At 38.4% G+C, this 22002-nt stretch overlaps 1 protein-coding gene across 1 annotated transcript; it reads right to left on the bottom strand.

Moving 5' to 3' along the window:
• Window positions 1-13: 13 nt before the first annotated feature.
• On the bottom strand, window positions 14-9776 carry Vps2 (vacuolar protein sorting 2). The gene is made up of 5 exons (XM_089253406.1): window positions 9701-9776; window positions 7613-7799; window positions 5209-5388; window positions 4291-4421; window positions 14-417 (listed from the first exon to the last, which is right to left on the bottom strand). Exons 2-5 carry the CDS (start codon window positions 7778-7780, stop codon window positions 240-242), a joined length of 657 nt encoding a protein of 218 aa, XP_089109532.1. The 5' UTR covers window positions 7781-7799; window positions 9701-9776; the 3' UTR covers window positions 14-239.
• Window positions 9777-22002: the final 12226 nt, after the last annotated feature.

The following is a 22002-nucleotide window of genomic DNA, read 5'->3' as shown; positions in this document are numbered from 1 at the left end:
TTCACCAAAAACAGAAGTTTTAGAATTTTTATTTACAAAATTATTAATCTCCAATAAAATTTCAAAAATAAACACAATTCAGCGAGTTTTCAACACCTCAAAAAAAAGTTGTAGCCATAATCTGTTGCGACATAACTAACTTACTGTACAGGCGGAATATGGACCATTTAATTATAAGAAAAGATTAGTTCAACCCCCCGAAATTGTCGACTTCAACAAAGCAGCACATCCAGATGATCTTACTCTCGTCTGAGGTTTTCTAGACGTGCCTGTAGATCATCTGTATCTGCTCCAACGGCTGTAGGTTTTGTTACAGTTGAGACGCCGCTCAGAGTGCTCCCAGCTTCAGGAAGCTCTTTAAGTTTGTCAGATAGATCCAGGCCAAGTTCGTCTAAAATTTGAGCAACTATTGCGTCACTGAAAATAAAAGGGAAAAATGGTATAAAAACAAAAGGTATCTTGCAATCTTATAATATTCATTTCCTGGACAGATCTTATGTATCTCTTGGGAATATACACGAGGATTACATTATTTTTTTTAAAAAGGCACAGTGGAACCTTGATTACTCAGAACTCTGTTAACTGCAGACCTGCCAAACTCCAGAAGGTAAAAATTGTGTAACTTTTTTACAAAAATTTGGCAAACATACCTTTGAACGTTCAAAAATTTTTATGGGCATAATAAGAATCAAAAGAAAGTAATACAAAGGGTGACCATATTACCCATACTTGACGAAACATAACCATATTTTCTGTTACCATTTGATGTTCAATTATTCTAAAGAAATGTCCAGTTTTTTCAACAATGCTTCTATGAATTTGATTCCCAAAGTAATGTTTTGCATTGCTCTGTAACGAGTCCTCAGAATGAAGCATTTTTGATCGTTCTGCGACGCAAGTCACAAATTTTGCCATATTCTGCTTTGGGTGTGTTAAACAAAAAGTTACCATTGATTGAGATTTGTAGAAGCCCTGAAATTCTCACCCATCATCAATTTTCAGCGATAAATTTAAAACTTACATACTATAATTTTGCACACGATATTTTTTTCTTCAACCCTCAGGCTTTGGGAGAATAATATGAAAAATGTCTGTCTCAACTACAGCAGCATAAAAACAATTTCCCTTGTTTCAGTTGTCTTTTGTGGCATTCAAATCCATTTGTTGCAAACATGATATAAACAGCAAATCTGGTTTCTGACCCACCAACAAAGTAGTGATTGTGGTAGGTAAGAGCTCTATCACCACTCAAAAATATACATCCCGCCCCCTCCTCATACAGTAAATGTAAACCTGTCAAAAATACACAATAAATACCACTGAAATCACTCATTTAATGAATTACATCTTAAAAAAACACATTTCACATCATCACAGGATGATGACCGCAGGCCTGCGCTCATCTGTGGATAAGGGTCAAAGATTAGGTAATAATTGTAAAATCTGAAGTTCTCTTTCTGATGCAAATGTTAATGAAGTCAGAGATTTTAAGTGTAAAATAAGCAACAAATTTGTTTCGATGAATTGCTTGAGTTTGAACAGCAAGAATATTGAGAACTTTTAACAGAGTTGCGGACTGAGATGAATTAAAGTACTGAGATTACGATTAGTATAAATTCTACTGGATCTTTGAATTATTTGCATAGTCATTTATCTCAAAATATTGATTCATGGACACAGGCTTGTTTATTGAATAAAATCTAGGTTTTACTGTATGCAAATACGTTAATTTTTTCAGTCCACCTCAAAATACTATGCACTAATTTTACATGCACTAGGTAAAAATTATTACAAATACAGTCAGAACTCTGTAACGGTGATTTGATGGGAATTATTCTACAATCAATCTAATAATTTGAAGAAAAAAAATACAGTAGAACCTTGATTTCTTCATTTTCCTACACAATATTTTTTTATTTCATTAATGATTAGGAAATGATTGCCACATCTGAAATTCTTCTACAGATGTGAATGTTAGCAAAGTCAAGGCGATTTGCAAGTGTAAAAATACACAACAAATTTGATGAATTGCAAGAACTTGGAGCATATGATAACTAAGATTGTAATTAGTATAATCTCTATAAGATATTTGAATTGGTATATGATCTATATTCTCAAAATTTTGATCATCGGACATGGGATTGTTTTGAAAAAAAATCATTCTCTACTGCCACCACCTGGAGGCCATTGGCTGAAGTTAAAAAAGAGGCTGCAATGACTACTCAGCAAAAATCATGCTACTGTGTGTGTTTTAAGAAAAAAAGGATTGTCTCTCGACGGTATAGGGGTAAGTGCACTTGCCCGGTATGCAAGTGGTCCTGGGTTTGATTCCAGGTGGAGAGAGAACACTTTTTTTTCCTGTTCACCGACATAATATCTAAAAAGCCTATTGATTTCATGTATCTTAGCCGAGCAAAAAATCATCCATCTCTATAGGCTTGATTATTAGATTATCCAGGTTTTACTGTATTGGAAATATGCTGTATCAAATTTGTTCAGTTTGCCTGAAAACACTGAGACTATGCATTAGTTTCAAGAGCAAAGACAATCTAAAAATAACTTGCAACATAAAAGTCTAAACTCTGTAATGGTTGCTTTGATTAAATCCTGATCTCTTCGTCAGCAGATGAAAAACTTGATGCACATATTCTAAGGCTTCATATTGCTTTCAGACCTAAGCATTTTTTTTTTTTTTTTTTTTTGGAATTTTACAATGTTTTTTTGAATTTTTGATACTCAAAAAATGCATTAAACACATATATGTCAACATTTTTTTTCAAATTTTCATTTTTATCTGTAGAAATAATTCACTTCATTCAAATTTTTTCAGCCATAATGGAAGGTATATATATAAATGTATTCATATTCACACAAAAAATTTTACTGCTAAATCTGGTAATAAATTACATTTCCTGAAGGAACTTTCTCCTGCAAGCCATACTAAAAACCCCCGAAAGTTCAACTCTAAGTGTTGCCCTCTGATGAAAGCCCCCAAAGTTCATATTAACCATATTGCTAACTCAAGGCATAACGCCGAGGTCAAAAGAGGGAAAAAATTTTTACGAGAAAAAGCAACCCACACATTTGGGATATAGCATAGCTGTCAAAGACTTGCAGATTCCCAAAAATTTGTTATATCTCTAAAATTTTGAATGTGATAAAAAAAAAAGATTTTTAGGGAGGATGTGCGAGGGTCATCCAGAAAGTAAAGAATGATTGTGCACCCACCTTCCCTCGCTTTAGTGTGAGCTGAGTTTTTTGTTGAATGGCCGTGCGCTGTTGTTCTGTAACCTTTCAAAAAGGCTGCGCCCATTGAAAATCCAGCCAAATGTGAAGTGCGTGGTGTCATTCATTTTCTGAATGCACAAAATGTTCGGCCTATCAAAATTTATAGCCAAATAAAGAATGTTTATGGTGATAGTGCAATGAATGAGGCTTCAGTGAGAAAATGGTGCATAATGTTTAATCAAAGGAGAACTAGTGTGCATGACGACGATCGGAGTGGGAGGCCATCACTTGTTACGGATGAGTTGAAGGCAAAAATTCAGGAAAACCGGTTTCACTTTAAGCACATTACATGAATCTTTCCCACAAATTTCACAATCGCTTCTATGTGAAATAATGACAGAGCACCTTGGCTACAAAAAAATGTGTGCCCAGTGGATGCCTAAGAATTTAACTGATGTGCATAAGACGAAACGAATGGGAGCAGCCCTTGAATTTTTGACAGATTTCTTAACCACATTGTAACGTGAGATGAAACTTGGGTTTCTTACAAGACTCCAAAAAACAAGTATCAGTCTATGGAGTGGCATCACACAAACTCACCCTCAAAACTAAATCGCAACACCAGAAAATTGATGGTTACAGTTTTTTGGGGCCGAAAGGATTTGATCCACATGGAGTTTATGCCAAGAGGAGTCACAATAAACTCAGAGGCCTATTGTGAAACTCTTCAATGACTTAGATGCACCATCCAAAACAAGAGACGTGGAATGTTGTCAGCAAAGGTGGTTTTGATTCATGACAATGTGTGGCCTCGTATCAGCACGAACACAGAGACAACTTCAACATTTCAAATGGGAAATTTTCGGACGTCCTTACAACCCTGACTTGCCACCAAGTGATTTTCACTTATTCCAGAAACTAAAGGAATGCTTGGGTGGAAAACAGTTCGCAAACGAAAAAAAAGAGAAATCCTGGTTCAAATCTTTGGCGGTTACATATATAAAAATCTAAAGAACGATCGATAAATTGATTCAGGACAGAATGGAAAGTCTATTTTTTTACCTTTCTTCTTCATCCTCTTCGTCTCCCATGGCATCATCTATTGCATCGCTCATCATCTCTTCCTTCATATCCATTATCTCGCTCTGTTTTTCAAACTCTTGCATTATTTTTTGGATCTGAGGCAGATTTAGCTGGGGGAAAAATCGATATCAAAACATATTATCACATTTGAAATGGTAACGGGACACATGCTGAGCAAATTACAAAAATTCAATCATGACGAATAAATAAACTATTTATCAATGTATTCAAATTTGAATGAACATTCGGCTGTTGGTAGTCATAACGAATTGGTAAATTTAAAATAATATTGAGAAAATTTTTAGGGTTTCACTGAAGTAAGGGTGAATGAGTAGGATTCAAATTTAATTTGACTATAATCAATATTCATATGTGCAATTAAGTTATGTGCATCGTATGACTGTTGACTTTTCACACAAAAGGTGAACTACCAATCATTTCATAATAAAATGAAAATCCCATACAGCAGTGGTTCTCAAGCCTTTGTCATCGGTAACTCCCTTGCCCAATGCACAGTTTAACTGTGGCTCCCCCAGAATAGTTTGGTGGATATTTCCCCCATGTGAAAGAACCACTTCAAAGCATAAGCAGGCATACAAATCAATATCTCTGACTCGCTCCTGATGAAGGTTGGCGACGTCCGTAGGAGCCATAATGCACATTTTGAGAAACACTGCTATATAGGCTAACGATGCACTCTATAATGATAATTGCCTTTATAATGATATTACTCTCTCGTCCCGAAGCACTTTCCATAGTGTTTATTCCATCTATAATGACAACTCCTTTATAACATGTTTTTATGGTCCCTTCAGTATCATTATATAAGTATTTCACGGGCATGATATGCATAAATAGCAATCAAGAGAAGAAAAAAAGGACTTTGAAAAAATTCACCTGCTTATTCATATTTTGCATAGCCTTGGTGACACCTTTCATAGCCTGGGCCATGGCATTCTGCGACCGTAACGTCTGGATCTTCAATGACACAGCCTGGATATTAGCTCGCATCAGAATGAATTTCTTCACATAACGCCGGGTCCTCACCAGATCCCTTGCCATGATCTTCACAGCATCCTGCAAAAACAATTGATTTTCCAATACTTAGAATATTTATTGACACACAATGACAAGACCCAGATAACAAGAAAAATATTTTGTTCCTTTGAGTATCAGTTCGATTAGCGATTCAACTTTTACATTGAATATTTCTGTGAACAAAACTATGCAAGGGCAAGTTCCCATATCGTAATATGATTTCTAAGTTGGCCAAACGATTTTAAACCTTGATTGGAGGGAAGAAAAAAAGTAACATATAGGCTTCACTGAAAAAAATGGCAGATCTTTATAAAAAAAAGATGTGGGGTGACCAAAATTACAGGAAAATGCAGCTGTCCCAGAAAATTTTCATCATCAATACTATCATATTGATTACGGTCATCAATATTATACCCCTTTCCAAAATTCTCTTTTTCTCCCTTTCATTTGTATGACATTTTCTTCGACAGCAAAATATTTTGTCACATGACAAACTCCAAAAAAGGAATCGGCACCTATGCTAAAGGTGTTCCGAGTGGCTATCCCTTCACTGACACCAGAACAACACGAGAATTACGAACTATATAGAATGACGGATAGTGGTCATTTTGACTGCAATAAGAAAAAGTCAACAAAAATTATTTTTCTTCATGAAAATTTCTGATTATAACAGCATTTATTCATTCCCTTTGGCTTTTTTTTGCAAAGGGATTGCATGTGCAGAATGAAAAAAAAATTAAAAAGCCATCAAATCTTGAGCAATCTAAAATACATCATAACTGCTTTTCGGTGTCAATTGTATTGTGCACTGAATGAATTCATTTTGTTGAAAATGCCAACAACATTCATTAGTAGAGTAATAAAATCCCATAATTCCAGGCAGAAATTTCCTTTGATGCGATTTCAATTTTGTGCATACACGATACTCGAGAACTAGATTTTCTCTGGTTACCAACTGTAGAATTATTTTTTGCTCAGTCGAAAGCATGACATGTTGTAAAATAATGGCTTCTCACACCATGCAGCAGAGCCCCCTTCTTCGGCAGGAATCTTTGGTGTGGCCCCTCTAGTGAATTTATAATGTGAGAAACAAAAGATGGTAAGAATTGTCTTAGCTTCTGGGCTGGAGCCCTGTCCATGGGTGGGTAAAATAGTGAAAAATAAAGATTCTTTTCACCGTGCAACATTGTACCAGTGAATGAGATGCTTTAAAAGCACTAAGATCCATAGAAACGCTAAATGAATTGAATAACTTGTGATGACTATGTTCTTCGAAAGTATACCTTTGAATGGTACAAAATGGATGCAGGAACACCATGAACATCTGTTCCCTCAATATTAATGTTTGCATAAGAGAAGGCTGTCCATTTCAGCATGTTTTGCAATCATATTAGTTCAATATCTCTATAATGGTCACTACTGCTACCGTTGTTCTAGATACAACTTCATTTTACCACTAAACTAAGAAACCTAGAATATTCATACCTTAGGACTTTAAGGGCCTCAACAAGATGAAAACAGCACTGAAATTTCAATAACTTGACATGAACCGTTTCGGTGTAATCGCATGTCAAAGCAGCTTTGCAGTCAAAATTATTGCATCAGTCACGTGCTAGTGTTAAGAGTTCTGAAATCTAGAAGTTCGACGATTCAAATCTGGACCCGCCTTTCGTATTAGAGGTTGAAGTTCAAACTGCAAATGTCATACCACTATAGTAGATATCATTTTCGCAAACAGCAAAATATTTCATAAATTGTTGAATATCAGTTTTACCATAAGAAATAACTTGTGTTAATGAAGAATGTTACTACATCAAGTAACAGACTTCTATGCCAGTAAAACATTTCTTTCAAATTTTTGTGCTTTGAGAACCCCCCTGGAAATGCATAGCAAGCTCAAATATCTCCCTAAAAATGCATCAAGATGTGCATTACATCTGCCTGGAAATGTATAAAATGCATGCACAGGTGACTTGCACAACCTATATCTAAAGAAGTGTAGGGGTATGTGCACCATATTTGAGTTGGGAGTCACAGCAATAAAACACCAATCTGAAATCTCGTTGTTGTTTCCAGACAGTTTCTTGACTTCGTCCCATGACTGAAAACTGGTTGCAAATTACAGTTTGGCAAATGTGTGAACATTTAGAGTTAGCAAAAATTGAAATGTGACTATATTTAACAACGATTAACCATCCAGTCCAATATGAAATGACCATACGGTTACAAAAGGAGAGTTTGAGAAGCAAACAAAAAATTTTACCATCTGATTCTCTTTTGCCATCTTCTTGATATCGGCTATGATTTTTTTTTCCTGTTGTTCCATCTTTGCTCTTTCCCTGTCGAGGTCGCGCATGGCCTTGTTCAAAGCTCTTTGATTCTGTCTCAGCATCTCTTCTGGCGTCTTGCGACGCCCAAATAAGAAATCCATCTTTATTGCGTCCAAATGTCTACAAAAGAGGCAAATTCAAATAAGACTCTAGTAAAAAATAAGAACTAAATATTTTAAATGCAATAAACTTTGTATAAAAAACTCGTGACCCAAAAAAAAGAAAGCCTGTAAGCATTCTTCTGAGAAACTTCTAATGAATTCGTGCCTGTTGGAATTCGCAGTGCATGTATTGTCTACCTTATGAAGTTTGTTTCTGTGGAATACACGTTATGCATTTTATGAGGTGCTGCTACTTGTCCTCCAATTTTGGAAGCAAACAACTTGGCAGGTTTCTTTACTTTACTTATTTTGTCGGCCGTATTATGCTCCAATTTTAAATGTTATACTGTAGGTGCGATTGCTGTCCATGCAGAGAATTTTCAAGGGAAAAAATTATATTTAGGCCGGCTTTATGTGATTTAAAAAAAAACAAAAAACATTTGGTTAAAACCATGGTTTAAACTAAACAATCCTGGTTAATTTGAAGGTTAAGAACTCAAAATTGATTTCATTGTGATGCACGCCCTAAGACAGGCATCTTCAACCCGTTGCTTGCAAGCACCATTACGCTCCTTGAAGCATCTAGATTGCTCGTGTCTGGTTTCATGCTCACGAACACTTGGTCAGCGTTCCAATTTAACACCTTGTACAAATGGCATTCAAAGATTCAAATCATCCTGACTTCATGCATTTGTATATTAAACTTGACATGCTGAACTCATGAACCGCGAACAAAATGTGGCGAGCAATCTCGAACCTAATTTTGTAAAAACTAACTAGGCGGCACGTGGCACAATTCCAGAAAAAATTAGCGGCCCGTGGCACATTTAGATCCCTCGAGTGACATGTGACACAGGTTTAGAGCACTTGAGCACAGGACCATCTTAGGAGCATCGTGGGGCCCCCGAGGCAAGTGATTTTTCTGAGTCACTCACGGCACATTCCCAGCTTACTTAAGTGATCCGCCGCATAATTACAGATCAATTGAGTGACGTGCTGCACAGTTCCAGAGCATTTGAAAGACCTTTGGAACATTTAAAGAACACTAAATTGGCTTTGTACAGACCTCATCAATGGGGAGTCTGGCTACGAACTAGTGAAAATTTTTTCCCCTCTTTTTGGCAAAACGAGTAAGATGCCATTAAGAATACTTCATGATGAAAGGGGGGGGGGGTTCAGCCCCGTCATCAAAAGTTAGCAAACCCGAAACCCCTCCCCATCAATGTTGACGTAATACTTGAATGATCCCTAAGCAGTGTTCACATGACGTCGAGGGGTGCTACAAACAGCAGGGTTCAGCTACATCAACTTTTCTAAAATTGGTTTACATTCACATGTTGCCAAACCAAGGGTATATAACATGGAATCAGCATTGCTATCGGTACCAACCACATTTAATTTGAAAATGGGAGTTTTAAAAGAGTCGCCAAATTTTCTCACTGGCGATTTTTGAAATGTCGCCAGTTGACGCTCATTCAGATTTAATATATATCGATATTATTCCTCAAATACAGTATCATCAGCGTCGGCCCTTGTATAGGTATCATTTTGATCATTCTTTCAGCCTCATTTTCACATCACCAAGATTTTCCCGACCGCCTATAAAACTCATGGCGCCCCAAATCAAATAACGTTATTCACTGATTAAAAATAGCTTTGACCCTGATCACATTGCTACTCATCCCCGTTTGACCCAAAGCCTCGATCATTCCTACTCATCCCCACCTGACCCAGGCTCGATCATTCTTACTCATCCCCGCTTGATCCAGGGCCTCCATCTCATTCCTACTCAAAACCATAACATAATCATTCGTTATATTTTCATGATTGATGTCAATTTGAATCTTTAGAGCGGTTTAAAATTCATAAACAATACAATATTTTTGCTACAAAGTTATCACCGTAAATACAATTAAATACCTTAAATAAACACAATATCTTTAGCTGGGTGCTGATTGCAACAGGATTTTGACACAACTATAAACAACATCGCTCTGTTGCCACAGAATTATTTATAAAACATTTTGCAGACGAAAAAGCAATTTTGGAAATTGGAATTGACCATATGTATTGTTTCGTGGGGAACTGTTGATCATTTAAATTCACAATTTCAATTCAAGAAAATTGGGATAAAACTTATAACAGAGACAATACAAGCACAGAAATAGACAATTTATAAGTAAAATGGGTCTACAGGTCTGAATACTGGAATGTCCCGTTAATGTAGAAATATGGTCATTGCAATGGAAATTCTTCAGATTAGAATACAGTACTGATGCTGACATCTAATAACATTCCATGTAAACTCAAAGTTTCTTAATTTTGTCGATAGCTGACAGTAGCGGTCCCGATTCTGATTTGATTAAAAGATCAAAGCGCGAATTTCAAACAATGAACAGTGCCGTCTTAACGCATGGGTCCACCCGGGCGCGGCCCGGGGACCTCTAGAATAGGGGAGGGGCTCAAAAATATGAATGAATGTTGAATTTTTCGAAAATTTGTCAGGTAGGGACTCAGACAAATCACTTGACCCGGGGGCCCATGATGCTCTTAAGACGGCCCTGGTTCTAACCCCCCTTCACCCCTATAAAAAAAAAAAAATTGAAAAGACCTCTCTCGACAAAATTCTGCATACGTAGCCGACTGATCTAATGTATGTAATGTACGTAGGAATATACGCACAGGAGTTTTCACATAGGAATGCGATGAGTTGACATTATCATCATCGTTCCTCCCTCCAGAGTTTCTAGTCTATCTTTGCCAATGTTCATAGGGGGTTCAACTGAGTTGTCGGTGAATGTCTCCTGAATACGAAATCAAGTATCCACTCTCAATAGTTTAAGTGAGCTCCACGCAGGGCCGGATTAAGATGTTTGAAGGCCCTAAGCACTTAAATGATTTTGGTGACCCCTCCCCCCTCCCTTTTATATGTATATTTTACACAATGTTGAATCTATCAATGGAAAAAAAAACGCCATTTTGAATGAAACTTTCGTATTTCAGAAGTAACTAATCTAACACCAGCAGTGGATCCAGAAGTAGGGTGGGGAGCAATCACCCCTCCCGAAATCCGGATAATATGGTAAAAGTTTGTCTGTCCCGTAAAATACGGGACAATCCTACAATCTCACACAATTAGAAAGCCCTCCTGACTCATCGCTGTGGATCCGTGACTGTGTCTAAGGTTCAATATATGACCTGGATATTTCTAGTTCAAAGTCTTTGAGTCTTTTTTGTCTTGAGTCATTCAAAGTCTTTTTTTCTAGTTCAAAGTCTTTGATAACATCTTTAAAACTAATGCAATTTACCACATTTGTGTCTATACTTAGAGATGAGCCATCATATATTTTTACATACTTTAATCGAGGAAATGTACCCTCAGTCAAAAAGGTTTTTTCCCTCATTATTTGCTTCTTAACTCAACGAACAGGGCCGCAACTAGTGCGGGTCTCGTGCCCCGGGCGCTAGACCCGAGAGGGTGCCAATTTCATTCTGAAACCTCTCCTTCAACATTACAAGGGGGAGGGGTGTCAAAATGCGCACTTGCTCCGGGTGACCAAGCGTCTAGTTGCAGCCCTGTCAACGCATCTTAAATTTTCTTTCAGTGTTTTGATTCTGGCTTTGAAATTACAAAATTAACTTTTATTGTTTTTTCCCTCCCCAAATTCAGCTTCATCTCTATACGTTTCTTGATTAAAAATTCTTATGAAAAATTTTTAAAAGATTAATTTTTAAAATTATGCAAGATAGGGACATGCATGCCAATTTTACCTCTTTTTTTGAATTGCTAAAATGCACGTTTTCGAACTTTTTTTCATTTTTTAGATAGACCAGGAATTTACTATATAGGGTGGCCTCTGTTAATTCACCCTTCAGTTCATCAACTATTTGTCGTAGAGGTAAGGGGGGGGGGGGGTTCCAATTTGAAAAATGCTAAAATGTGTCCAGAAACTACTCTGTTTTAGTTTTGAGAATGAAAATACAGTGTGTCACAAAATAACAAAAATTGATTTTACATGGACACCCTGTCCTAAAAAACCCAATTAGAAAGTTCTTGCAAATACAAAAATCAGCGAAAAGTTGGGAAAGAACATGTAAACTAAAGGACAAGAAAAAAGACTTCCGAAAAAAAAGTAAGACGTTTCTCTCTGATTTTTTTTCTCAATCTAATAATTCACCTAGTACAGTACCAACATTAGAGATATTTTGTTTCATGAACAAAAGCCGGAACTTGCATCCTGCGAACTACGCGGCCGCAAAAGGCGCCAACTGAAAGGGGTGATTTTTTTCATCACCAAAACATCATTCGTTTACACTTACATTCGTTCATGAATAGAGAGTTCATGCATGAAAACATTTAAGAGCACGAATTTCCGAACATTTAGGATGTAGGCTACGCTGCTTACAGCCCCGGTAATTCATTGCCTACCATTGAATAAATTATACCTGAGGTTTATGCTGATTGCAGTTAGTGTTAATATTCCACACAACCTATTCCAGAGCGACTTTTTGAATTTCGAATTTGAATATTCAAATATTGAGATTGCAATCTTGGATTTTGATTGTGGCAAGAAACTCTTGGTTTTAAACAAGTAATAATATTGAAGAGCTCATATACAGTGAATCCCACTTATAGCGTTTTCCAAAAACCCATGAAAAACGTTGTTGGCGGGAAAACGTTTTAACGGGAAATTTCAATAAGTGTTAGTAAAAGTTAGGAGATCACGGAAATAAGTCGTACTAAGCGAGAAAACTTTTTAAATGGGACCGTGTTGAGCGGAATATGCTTTAGTAATTTTAAATTAATCTACATTTTCAAATGTAGTTCTAACGTGTTTCAGAATGTTTTTCTTTATTTTTGTGAATTCCACATCCTGAAGCAGGCCCACCTCCCCTAACCCGAGATGTTTAGCGGGCTCCAAGCCAGACTTTACACGGGCCCGTCTGTAATGAATTTATTGCGTGAAAAAAAATGACGGTTGTTGTCCCGGATCCCTGGGCTGGAGCCCTGTCAGCAGTGCCGTCTTGACGCATGGACCCACCCGGGAACGGCCCATGCGGCCTCAAGAGAAGCCATGGGGCCTCACCTCACAAAAATGAGATATAGTTGAAATTTTCGAGGAGCATACATTTAAATTTGCCTGGTAGGGCCTCAGAAAAATCACTTGGGCCGGGGAACATGGTGCTCTTAATACGGCCCTGGCACCCGAACAAAGTGATATATCTAAGCCCCCACCCCCTCCCTTCTGGCTGGAAATGCTCTCCTAATAATTTGTATGAAAAATTATCCGAAAAAAAGTTCACAAAATCCTATTATTCTGAGCCTCCTGTTTGGACCCTGGCCCGTAAAAGGGCTGGAGCAACCAGAGTCCTGCCTCGATCAAATAGGGGGGGGGGGCCTTACAAAAAATGCACACTTATTTTGCATGATAATAAATCTTTTCAAGAGGCCCCAAGGAAGTCTGTTCCGGGGCCCCGAGAAGGCACGCTACGTCACTGAGTAGATCACCATAGGCTCCTTCCCACAAGCAGAGTCGCAACAGGGTCGATGCTTCGTCCGCCGGGCAAGATCACATTTTGGCGGCCTTTGTAATGTTCGGTGCCCTCTCTGGTCCGGTGCCCGCTGAAGATACCTGCTTCCGTTCCTTTCGCAGCTGAAGATCTTTGCCTAGGCTCTATTCGCCGCTGAAGATCTCTGCCTCGGCTCTATTCGCAGTTGAATATTCTTGTACCTCCGCTCCATTCGGAGCTGATTATTTCTGCCTCCACTCATTTCGAAGCTGAATATTTCTGCCTCCACTCATTTCGAAGCTGAATATTTCTGCCTCCACTCATTTCGAAGCTGAATATTTCTGCCTCCACTCATTTCGAAGCTGAATATTTCTGCCTCCACTCATTTCGAAGCTGAATATTTCTGCCTCCACTCATTTCGAAGCTGAATATTTCTGCCTCCACTCATTTCGCAGTTTAAGATGTCTGTCTCAGCTTCTTTCCCAGCTGAATATTTCTGCCTCTGCTCCATTCGCAGCAGCTGAAGATGTCTGACTTTGCTCAGGAACGGATCCAGGAGTGGGGTGATAGGTAAGAACCGAATAATATTTTAAAATTAAATTTTCCTGTCCCGCAAAATACGGGACGATCCATCGAACTTACACAATTCGCTTCTCCCGACACATCGATCTGGATCCGCACCCGGCGGTGCTCCATACAACCGCGCAGGTCGCACGGCCAAAGTACCGTCCCTAGCACCGATTATGGTTTCTTTTCTGAATTGTTTCCAACTCTGCTTCAACATTACAAGAGGTTGTCAAAATGCTTGCTTGACACAGCTGACCAAACCTCTAGTTGTGGCCCCGGGTCTACGATGGTCTTAGTGTAGCATTGATGTACAAATGGGTGTGGGCAGAAAACAGAAAGGAATTTCTGCCAATGTGGGATATATTTTTGGTGACCTCGATGACGTTTCTCAGCTCAACAAATTGTTTTTTACCTTCTAACTCGGATTTGGCACTCTTTCCTAGAGAGGTGCCCCCCTTGTGGCTGCACAGGTCGCACGGTCTCTGTGGGGGCTGAAAGGCTTCAGTCTAGTTTCATATAATTTTTGTTTTTTTTCATACTATAAATTCTTTATCCAGGGGCCAGTGAAAAATCTGGCCTCTAAGGTCCCAACAACGATCCCAGCCTAGCGACCCCTGCTGCTGATATAAGACCCAAGGAGACATCCAAAACAAAGGACCTCTACACTAGCGGACGACAGGTAAAATCGTAAAAAGTGAATTTTTCCACACGCCACTTTATAGTAATGTGCTGCCATCTGATCTCAAATTTAAAAGTGACTCATGTGGTGATGATGAAGTTTAAAGTAAAAAAACTATATTCTTTATTCCGCTCAGTTCCTTATAAACAAAGCGCATAAACTGAACTGGAAATTTAAACTGAAAGTTCGCTTATTTTATTTGAGCACAAGGAGACGTCCAAAACAAAGAACAGAAAGCAGACGACAGACAAGAAGTTGGTTTTGTTCGGTTCCCTACAAGCTAAGCTCACAAACAGAACTGGAAGTTTGAACTTTCAGTTCAGTTATTTTTTCAGGACACAAGGAGACGCCCAAAACAAGTAACCTGGAGAGAAACAGACGACAGGTTCTGAGGCTTGCATCGAGCTTATATTACTGGATGGAGCATCCAACCGCCGCGACGCCAGCGACATCAAATGCAAGGAAATGACGTGCCTCAGTGGAAACTAACTTCCCGCCTGGCAATTTGCCCATTGAAATGTACAGTTCGGTCTCTAAATATTGGGTTTTAAAGATTAAAAAAAGGATACAGAACTCTTCTAAAGGTGAAAAAAGATGAAATTATTCATTTCATTAATACTGGAATAATTTCTTTCATTAATGTGGAATAATTTCTTCATTCAATTCTTGAATTTTCCTTCATTAATCCTGAAATTTTCCATCATTAATTCTGGAATTTTCCTTCATTATTTCTTGAATTTTCCTTCATTATTTCTTGAATTTTCTTTCATTAATTCTGGAATTATTTCCTTAATTAATTATTATTTCTTTCATTACTTCTGGAATAATTGCTTTCATCAATTCTGGAGTTGTCTCTTTCATCAATTCTGGAGTTGTCTCTTTCATCAATTCTGGAGTTGTCTCTTTCATTAATTTTGGAATTGTCTCTCGCCTTCATTTTGGAATTCTCTCTCGCCTTCATTCTGGAATTATCTCTCTCCTTCATTCTGGAATTATCTTTCATTTATTTTATTATTATCTCTTTCATTAATGCTGAAATTATATCTTTCATTAATTCTAGAATATTTTCTATCATTAATTATGGAATTATCTCATCGATGCTGAAATTATTTCTTTCGAAGGTTTTAACAATTGGCTGTTGCGAAGACATATTTTAGAAAGAGAAAAAATTCAACTGCCCCCTGCGGGAAATCGAACCAGAAAATAACGGGGGATTGTGTTTGTTTTAACCAAGTCACGATGTTCCGATGAAAGATGTTGGGGGACACCGATCTCAACCATACCTCCTCTCAGCACTGCCAAGGCGGAGACCGCTGACGTCATGCTCTTTCCAGTGCTCGATGTAGAACTCCTTGATACAGATATGAAGGCGTCGTAGCTCGATGGAGGCCACTTAGCTACTGTATGAGTAAGCTTTCCTTATAGCTCAGTGATGGAGGCTTGATTTATATACTGTTGGTGCTGCCATCTAATCTCGAAATTTCAGGCAACTCATGCGATGATGAAAAAGGGAGAGAGTTCTCTTTGTTATTTTTAGCATAAAATTTTTTATGAGACGAAAATTTTGGTAACAAAATTCGTACATTTGCAAGAATCGATTTTTATGCAGAAAAAATAATTATTTCTTTCCACAAAAAAATTCGGACAATATGGATGATCCAACAAATAAGTGAAAATACGGATTATGTGGTCTTCAGATAGGGTTGCCAGATTCTGAGAAAAGTATTTTTACTTTAGGCAGTGCCGTCTTAACGTATACCCCCCCCCCCACCTCGGGCCGTGCCCGAAGGGCCTCAAGAGAAGAGGTGCCTCAGAAAAACGAGACGTAGTTGAATTTTTCAGGTAGGGCCTAAAAAAATCCCTTGGCTCGGGGGGCCCATGATGCTCGTAAGACGATCCTGCCTGTCAGCCCCACCCTTGTGGGGCTCATGGAATTCCAGTACTTGATTCCTTTACTTCTATTAATTTGCATTAATTAAACAAAAACAGCAATAAAAGATTCGAAAAATGATCAAAGTTATAGAATTGCAACGTATATTTTATAAAGAGATGATGATGAAGGGCTTTAAGAGTATGACAAAAATTTATGTCTGTTCGATACGATTCGAGCCACGATGAAGCGCCAGCAGGTGGACCACGTTAATTATAACTAATAATTTATGAATTTTTTAAAATTAATTTAAATGCCATTCTCTCAGTGGATCGTGTTTGATTGACGATCCAGACTATCAACGCGTTCCTGAAATAATGAAAAAAGGAAATGAGTGTAATAGAATGCATTCTTTGTGAAAAAAAAATTTCCCCTTCAAGATTTTTACGTTCGTAACTCGAAACTTTGTAAGTCGGGGAGCAACTACATAAAATGTTTTAGGGGGGGGGGCCGCAAATTTTTTTTTAGAGGGGGGCCGGTTGATCAGATAAAGGCTGTAACAAAACTCCAAGGAGAAACCATTGAATGTTAGAATGGCCATAATACTACCAATAGGCAGGGCCGCAAGTAGTGGGGGGGGGGGGGGGGGTAGCAAGGGAAATTTCACCATTCAACCTATCCTTCAGCATTACGGGGGGGGGGTGCCTAAATGAGTGGCTGCCCCGGCTAACCAAGTATTCAGTTGCGGCCCTGCCAGTAGGAATTCTGACGAATCACCGTTATATTGGGTATTTTTTCTTTTAGATACATTCTCAAGTTTGTAATTTACACCCACTGCCTGGTCACCCGGGGCAAGTGCGCATTTTGGCGCCCCCTCGTAATGTTGAAGGTAAGGTTTGAGAATGAAATTTGCGCCCCTACTGGTCCAGCGCCCGTGGCACGAGACCCGCTTGCTCTCCCCCCCCCCCTAGTTGTGGCACTGGCTAAGATCACCTACACATGTCGAGCCCCACATGGACACTGCCAGAGAGTGTCAGTTGTATAGGTGGATTCCATCATATGAGATTTGATTCAATGAGATTTGACGCTATAATTTTTCAAAGCGTGTAAACTAGTATGCTGCTATTGTGTTTCTAACGTGGTGCAAGGTGCGAGAGAATTCGATTTTCCCAGGATGCCCATGATGCTCTTGAGACAGCTCGTGTAATCATCTCTAGCACGACATCAGCTGTTGTTGAGCAAGAAATGGTGTTCTGAAGATGGATGTTTTTTGCGATTTCCTCCTTCCAAAGATGTTGACGTAATGAAGCAAGCGGTACCATGAAGTGATATAAAATTCCCAATACAGGAGCGAATCATATCGTCGTTTTCTGTGAATTTCGCTGGTAATTGAAGATGCACCGCCAGGTGTACTCATTCTGCTAGAAATGAGTACATCTGGCAACCCTATCCCACAACAAAATATTCCGACGCATCTCACCTGTTTGGGGATGAAACGTCATCGAATTATTATCTACAAAAGCTTCACTTTTAACAATGGGAGACAATTTCAACAATGTACGGAAATAAATTCTAACTACATTCCTAAACTGTCAACAATGAGCCACTCTCTATCAGTCTTTAACAATGGATGCAATGGGTTCAGACATTATAAAAAAGAATGTTTTGGTGCGAATACTTTGTATATGCGATGTCTGGGTGAGAGGGACTCCTTCTTCCACGAAAGGCCTAAAACAAATTAGGTTCGTGTCAGCCTATCGAGATCGTTAGTATGACAGTGTACGGAGGTTTCGGGCTTGCCTTTGGAATTTGGCTGGATTCATTTCTTGGCTTTTTTCTGAGTGAGCTGAGTGAACGACAGGCATATACCGGTCACTCCTTTCAGGGTTTTCTCTTAATATTCGAGATTAGGAGAAGCGATCGGCAACTTGTCGATCGTGATCGTAATGGATTTTGGTCGATCGCGAAAGATAAGAAACAATCATAGAATTTGACTTTTGTTTTCAGTATATTTGAATTTATAATTTCTATTAGGTGTATGAAGTAACTCGAAGTTATGAACTTTAGGAATTCACGATGTCGGTAAATGGTCATGGGTGAGAAAATTCACTTCAAATAATTTTTGATTACTAAATGTAATATACGAATTCCTGGTGTAGTTTCTGGTGCAAACCGTTTTGCAAGAAAACTAGTGACTTTTTATCCCAAATGTGAATGACTTTGTTTTTGCAGTGTTGTGGGCCTGCAGCTGGCTCTGGCTGTGCTAAAGCATGTTTCTAACTTTTGCATTAAATGACATGATTTATTCAATCGCCTTGGAGAAATTTTCGAAAATAAGAAAATTATAATAAACTACAGCATATAGTTCATTTGGAAATAACAATTTCTTATGCGGGTATTTGTCCTTTCAAGTTTTATATTCAATTAATGGAGCTTTCAATCATACATTATGTTACAGAGAAAAGTGTTCTTTTAATGAAAAAAGAAGTAATAATGAGAGAGAAAGTGAAAAGTTCGATCTCCTATTGCTTTCTCTTCGATCACAATTGGTTTCTTAAGATACTTACTCTAATCACCTTTGCGTCTTTTTTATATTCACAATAATATTTTTTTCAGAAAGGGATTTATACAGGCAGTCATGAATACTTGGAAGACAAAAGAAAACAATGGTGTTCTTCATACCAGGGATGCGATCCATATGGAATAAAAGAAACAAAAACGATCCAAGAACAAATATCTGCCGTCAACACAATAAATTTATGTGGACAAATTCAAGAAGAACCAAATCTAAAATAGAATTCGCTTTCCACCCCCCCCCCTCCCTCCCTCCCTCCCTTATTTATTTTATGTTTGCAAATAAACGAGAATTATTCGCAAATCGAGAAGAGCCCCCACATATCATTTTTCTCTTCCGACTCCGCGTTTGGTAATGGCGGCCCTGGAATTGGCCTATTCCTGAGAGTCTAGTAACATTCTATTTCGGATTTGAAATCAATTTAATTTGGATTATATAATGCAGTTATTATAAACTATAATTAAAACAATAGACGGATTAAGTGCAACCGATTTTTCAGCTAGTTTTTGGATCCTTATTTGGCCCATTTTTGTCATTTTTAGTGCCTTCTTGCCTGCCTATTTCGACCATTTTTAGTGTCTGAACTTCTTGGCTCTAGTCATTTCTAAATTTGAGACTAGATGGCAGCACCAAAAATTTAAATTAAGCAGTAGAAATACCCATTTTACGAGTTCAAGATAGCGTCAGTGGTTAGTGTCGTCTTAACGCATGGTCCCACCGGGGGCCTCAACAGAAGAGGGTCCTCAGAAAAATGAGAATTAGTTGAAGTTTTCGATAATTTAACAGGTAGGGCCTCAGTGAAATCACTAGGCCCGGGGGCCCCATGATGCTCTTAAGACGGCCCTGACCATGAATCAAAGTTGGTGGAAAGTGTGAAGCCCTGAGGCCAGCTTTGAAACTGATACGTTCACAGGGGTCCTTCAACCTTTCAGACACGGCGGGCCAAATCAAGCCCTCCCACGAAGCCCGCGGGCCACCAAGTCATGTAATTCAGTCATAAAAGTGGCCAACGGGGGGGGGGCCGAATAAAACAACACATAAATAATTTAAGAATTATTTATTCTGAAATCATTTCTTTTTCACATTAATTATCAGTTTTGATTGGTTCTGAAATAATTTTTTTTCCCACCAATTCGGAAAAAACTTTTGATCAATTAGTTATTGAATTAATTAATTCTGAGAATTACTCTATTTTAATCCGAAATCACTTAGAATGATTCTGTACTAAAATATATTTTTGTAATTCTGAAATTATTTGTTTCAAAAATTATTTCCTTCATTACTTTTGAATTTTCATCATTTCATTTGTTATGAACCTATTTCTTTCATTTTTTCTAGAATTATTTCTCTCATTAAGTCCAAAGTTCTTTCTTTCATTAATTCCGAAACTATTTCTTTCATTAAAAAAAAAATCCATAATTATTTGTTTCATTTATATTAGAATTATTTCGTTCATTAATTCTGAAGTTTCATCAATTTGCCCCGAAATTATTTCTTTCATCTATTCTCGAATTGTTTCTGTTTTGATCCCAAAACTATTTTTTTCATTAATTTTAGAATTGATCGTTTTTCAATCGGGCCACTAAAAAAAAAAAGCTCCAAGGGCCAGATATGGTTCGCGGGCCCAATGGGTTGAACACTCCTACGTTAATAAATTTCAACGCAACTTTTATTGGTTAATAAAAGCATGCGTGTCACTAACTCTTATGCTAATTTAATTCATAAAGTGAATATATCTCTCTCTCTCACCACAGATAAAGCTTGTACGAGGTGCATGCACTGCCGTCTGAGCCCAGGCCCGGGGTTCCTCAAGAGAAGAGAGGTCTCACAAAAATGAGATCCGGTCGAAATTTTCTAGGATTTACCAGGTTGGGCCTCCGGAAAACCACTTTGTCCGGGGGCCCATGATAGTCTTTAGACGGTCCTGGGTGCATGTACGGTTAAGTAGTGGTAGTAGTGAATTGCGATGTGTTGTGAATTGATGGCGATAGACCTGAGTTGTGCTCGGTTTGAAAGAAAGCTATGCAAAGTGGCACAGCAACTCCATCTGTTAATTTATATAGGAAACTCACTCAACTCTTTCAGTACTTCGAAGTACCACCAACTTTTTAACCCCCGTAACATCCCTTGCATACGTTGTTGGGTGTCGGTATTTTGAAGTATAGAGCCTGTGTTACCATTACTGTGTATAGTACAGTTACTTCATAGAATAATTGGTTAAAGCAAGGGTGCTGAACCTTTGCGGGACATGTCATTGACTAAAAATTTTCCGCGGGACAATTAATTGATTTGAAACGGCACGGAAGGTAACTTATTTGTAGAAGCGATTTAGTGATCTGAAACTGCACTGCGGGCCGCTCAAGGGCTCTGGAACGGTGGCACGGGTCACCTGAGCGATCTGTATATTCACCGCGGGTCACCCAGTGGATTTACGAATGTGTCGCGGGCCACTTCAGAGATTTGCTAATGCGCCGCTTATTTCATTTTTGTGAAAATCATGTTTGAGGTCACGGGCCGCATTTGGCTCTCAGGCCATCGGTTGAATCTCCCCGTTGAAAAATCTCGACACAGAGAGCAACAGGCCTACAACAATGCAATTATTCAATCATTACACTTCACTGTAATAATTAAATGGAAGCACTGCACATAACGAGCATTACAGAGAAACGAACTTCACGGAAGGCTCTCTCTAACATGTACCGATTCGTTAGAAGTTCCGCAGAGGAATATGGACAAAGTGCATTGCGTGGTTCATTAGTAGTAGGCCATGGGTTGAGCATGTATGAATTAAAGTGTGGAATATATGTGTGTGTGTTATTCGACACTTCATTCAACAAGTTATTCTATGAAATAACTGAATCCTACACTTTAACGGTAACATGATTGCTTTTCGATTAACAGATGACAGCACAATCGCGGGACCACTAGCTTTTTTCAAAGATATATCAATTAATAAAATTCAGTTAGATGTTTCAACCCCCCCCCCTCCCCCGTAAAAGTGTTTGCTGCATCACGCAAAC

This window comes from Pholcus phalangioides, unplaced genomic scaffold, assembly GCF_987345545.1.
Source record: "Pholcus phalangioides strain wild (caught in Gottingen) unplaced genomic scaffold, Ppha-v1.0 ptg000037l_1, whole genome shotgun sequence".
Taxonomy (NCBI): Eukaryota; Metazoa; Arthropoda; class Arachnida; order Araneae; family Pholcidae; genus Pholcus; species Pholcus phalangioides.
Note: the sequence above shows the minus strand (reverse complement) of the source record. Positions and strands in the feature narration are given on the sequence as shown.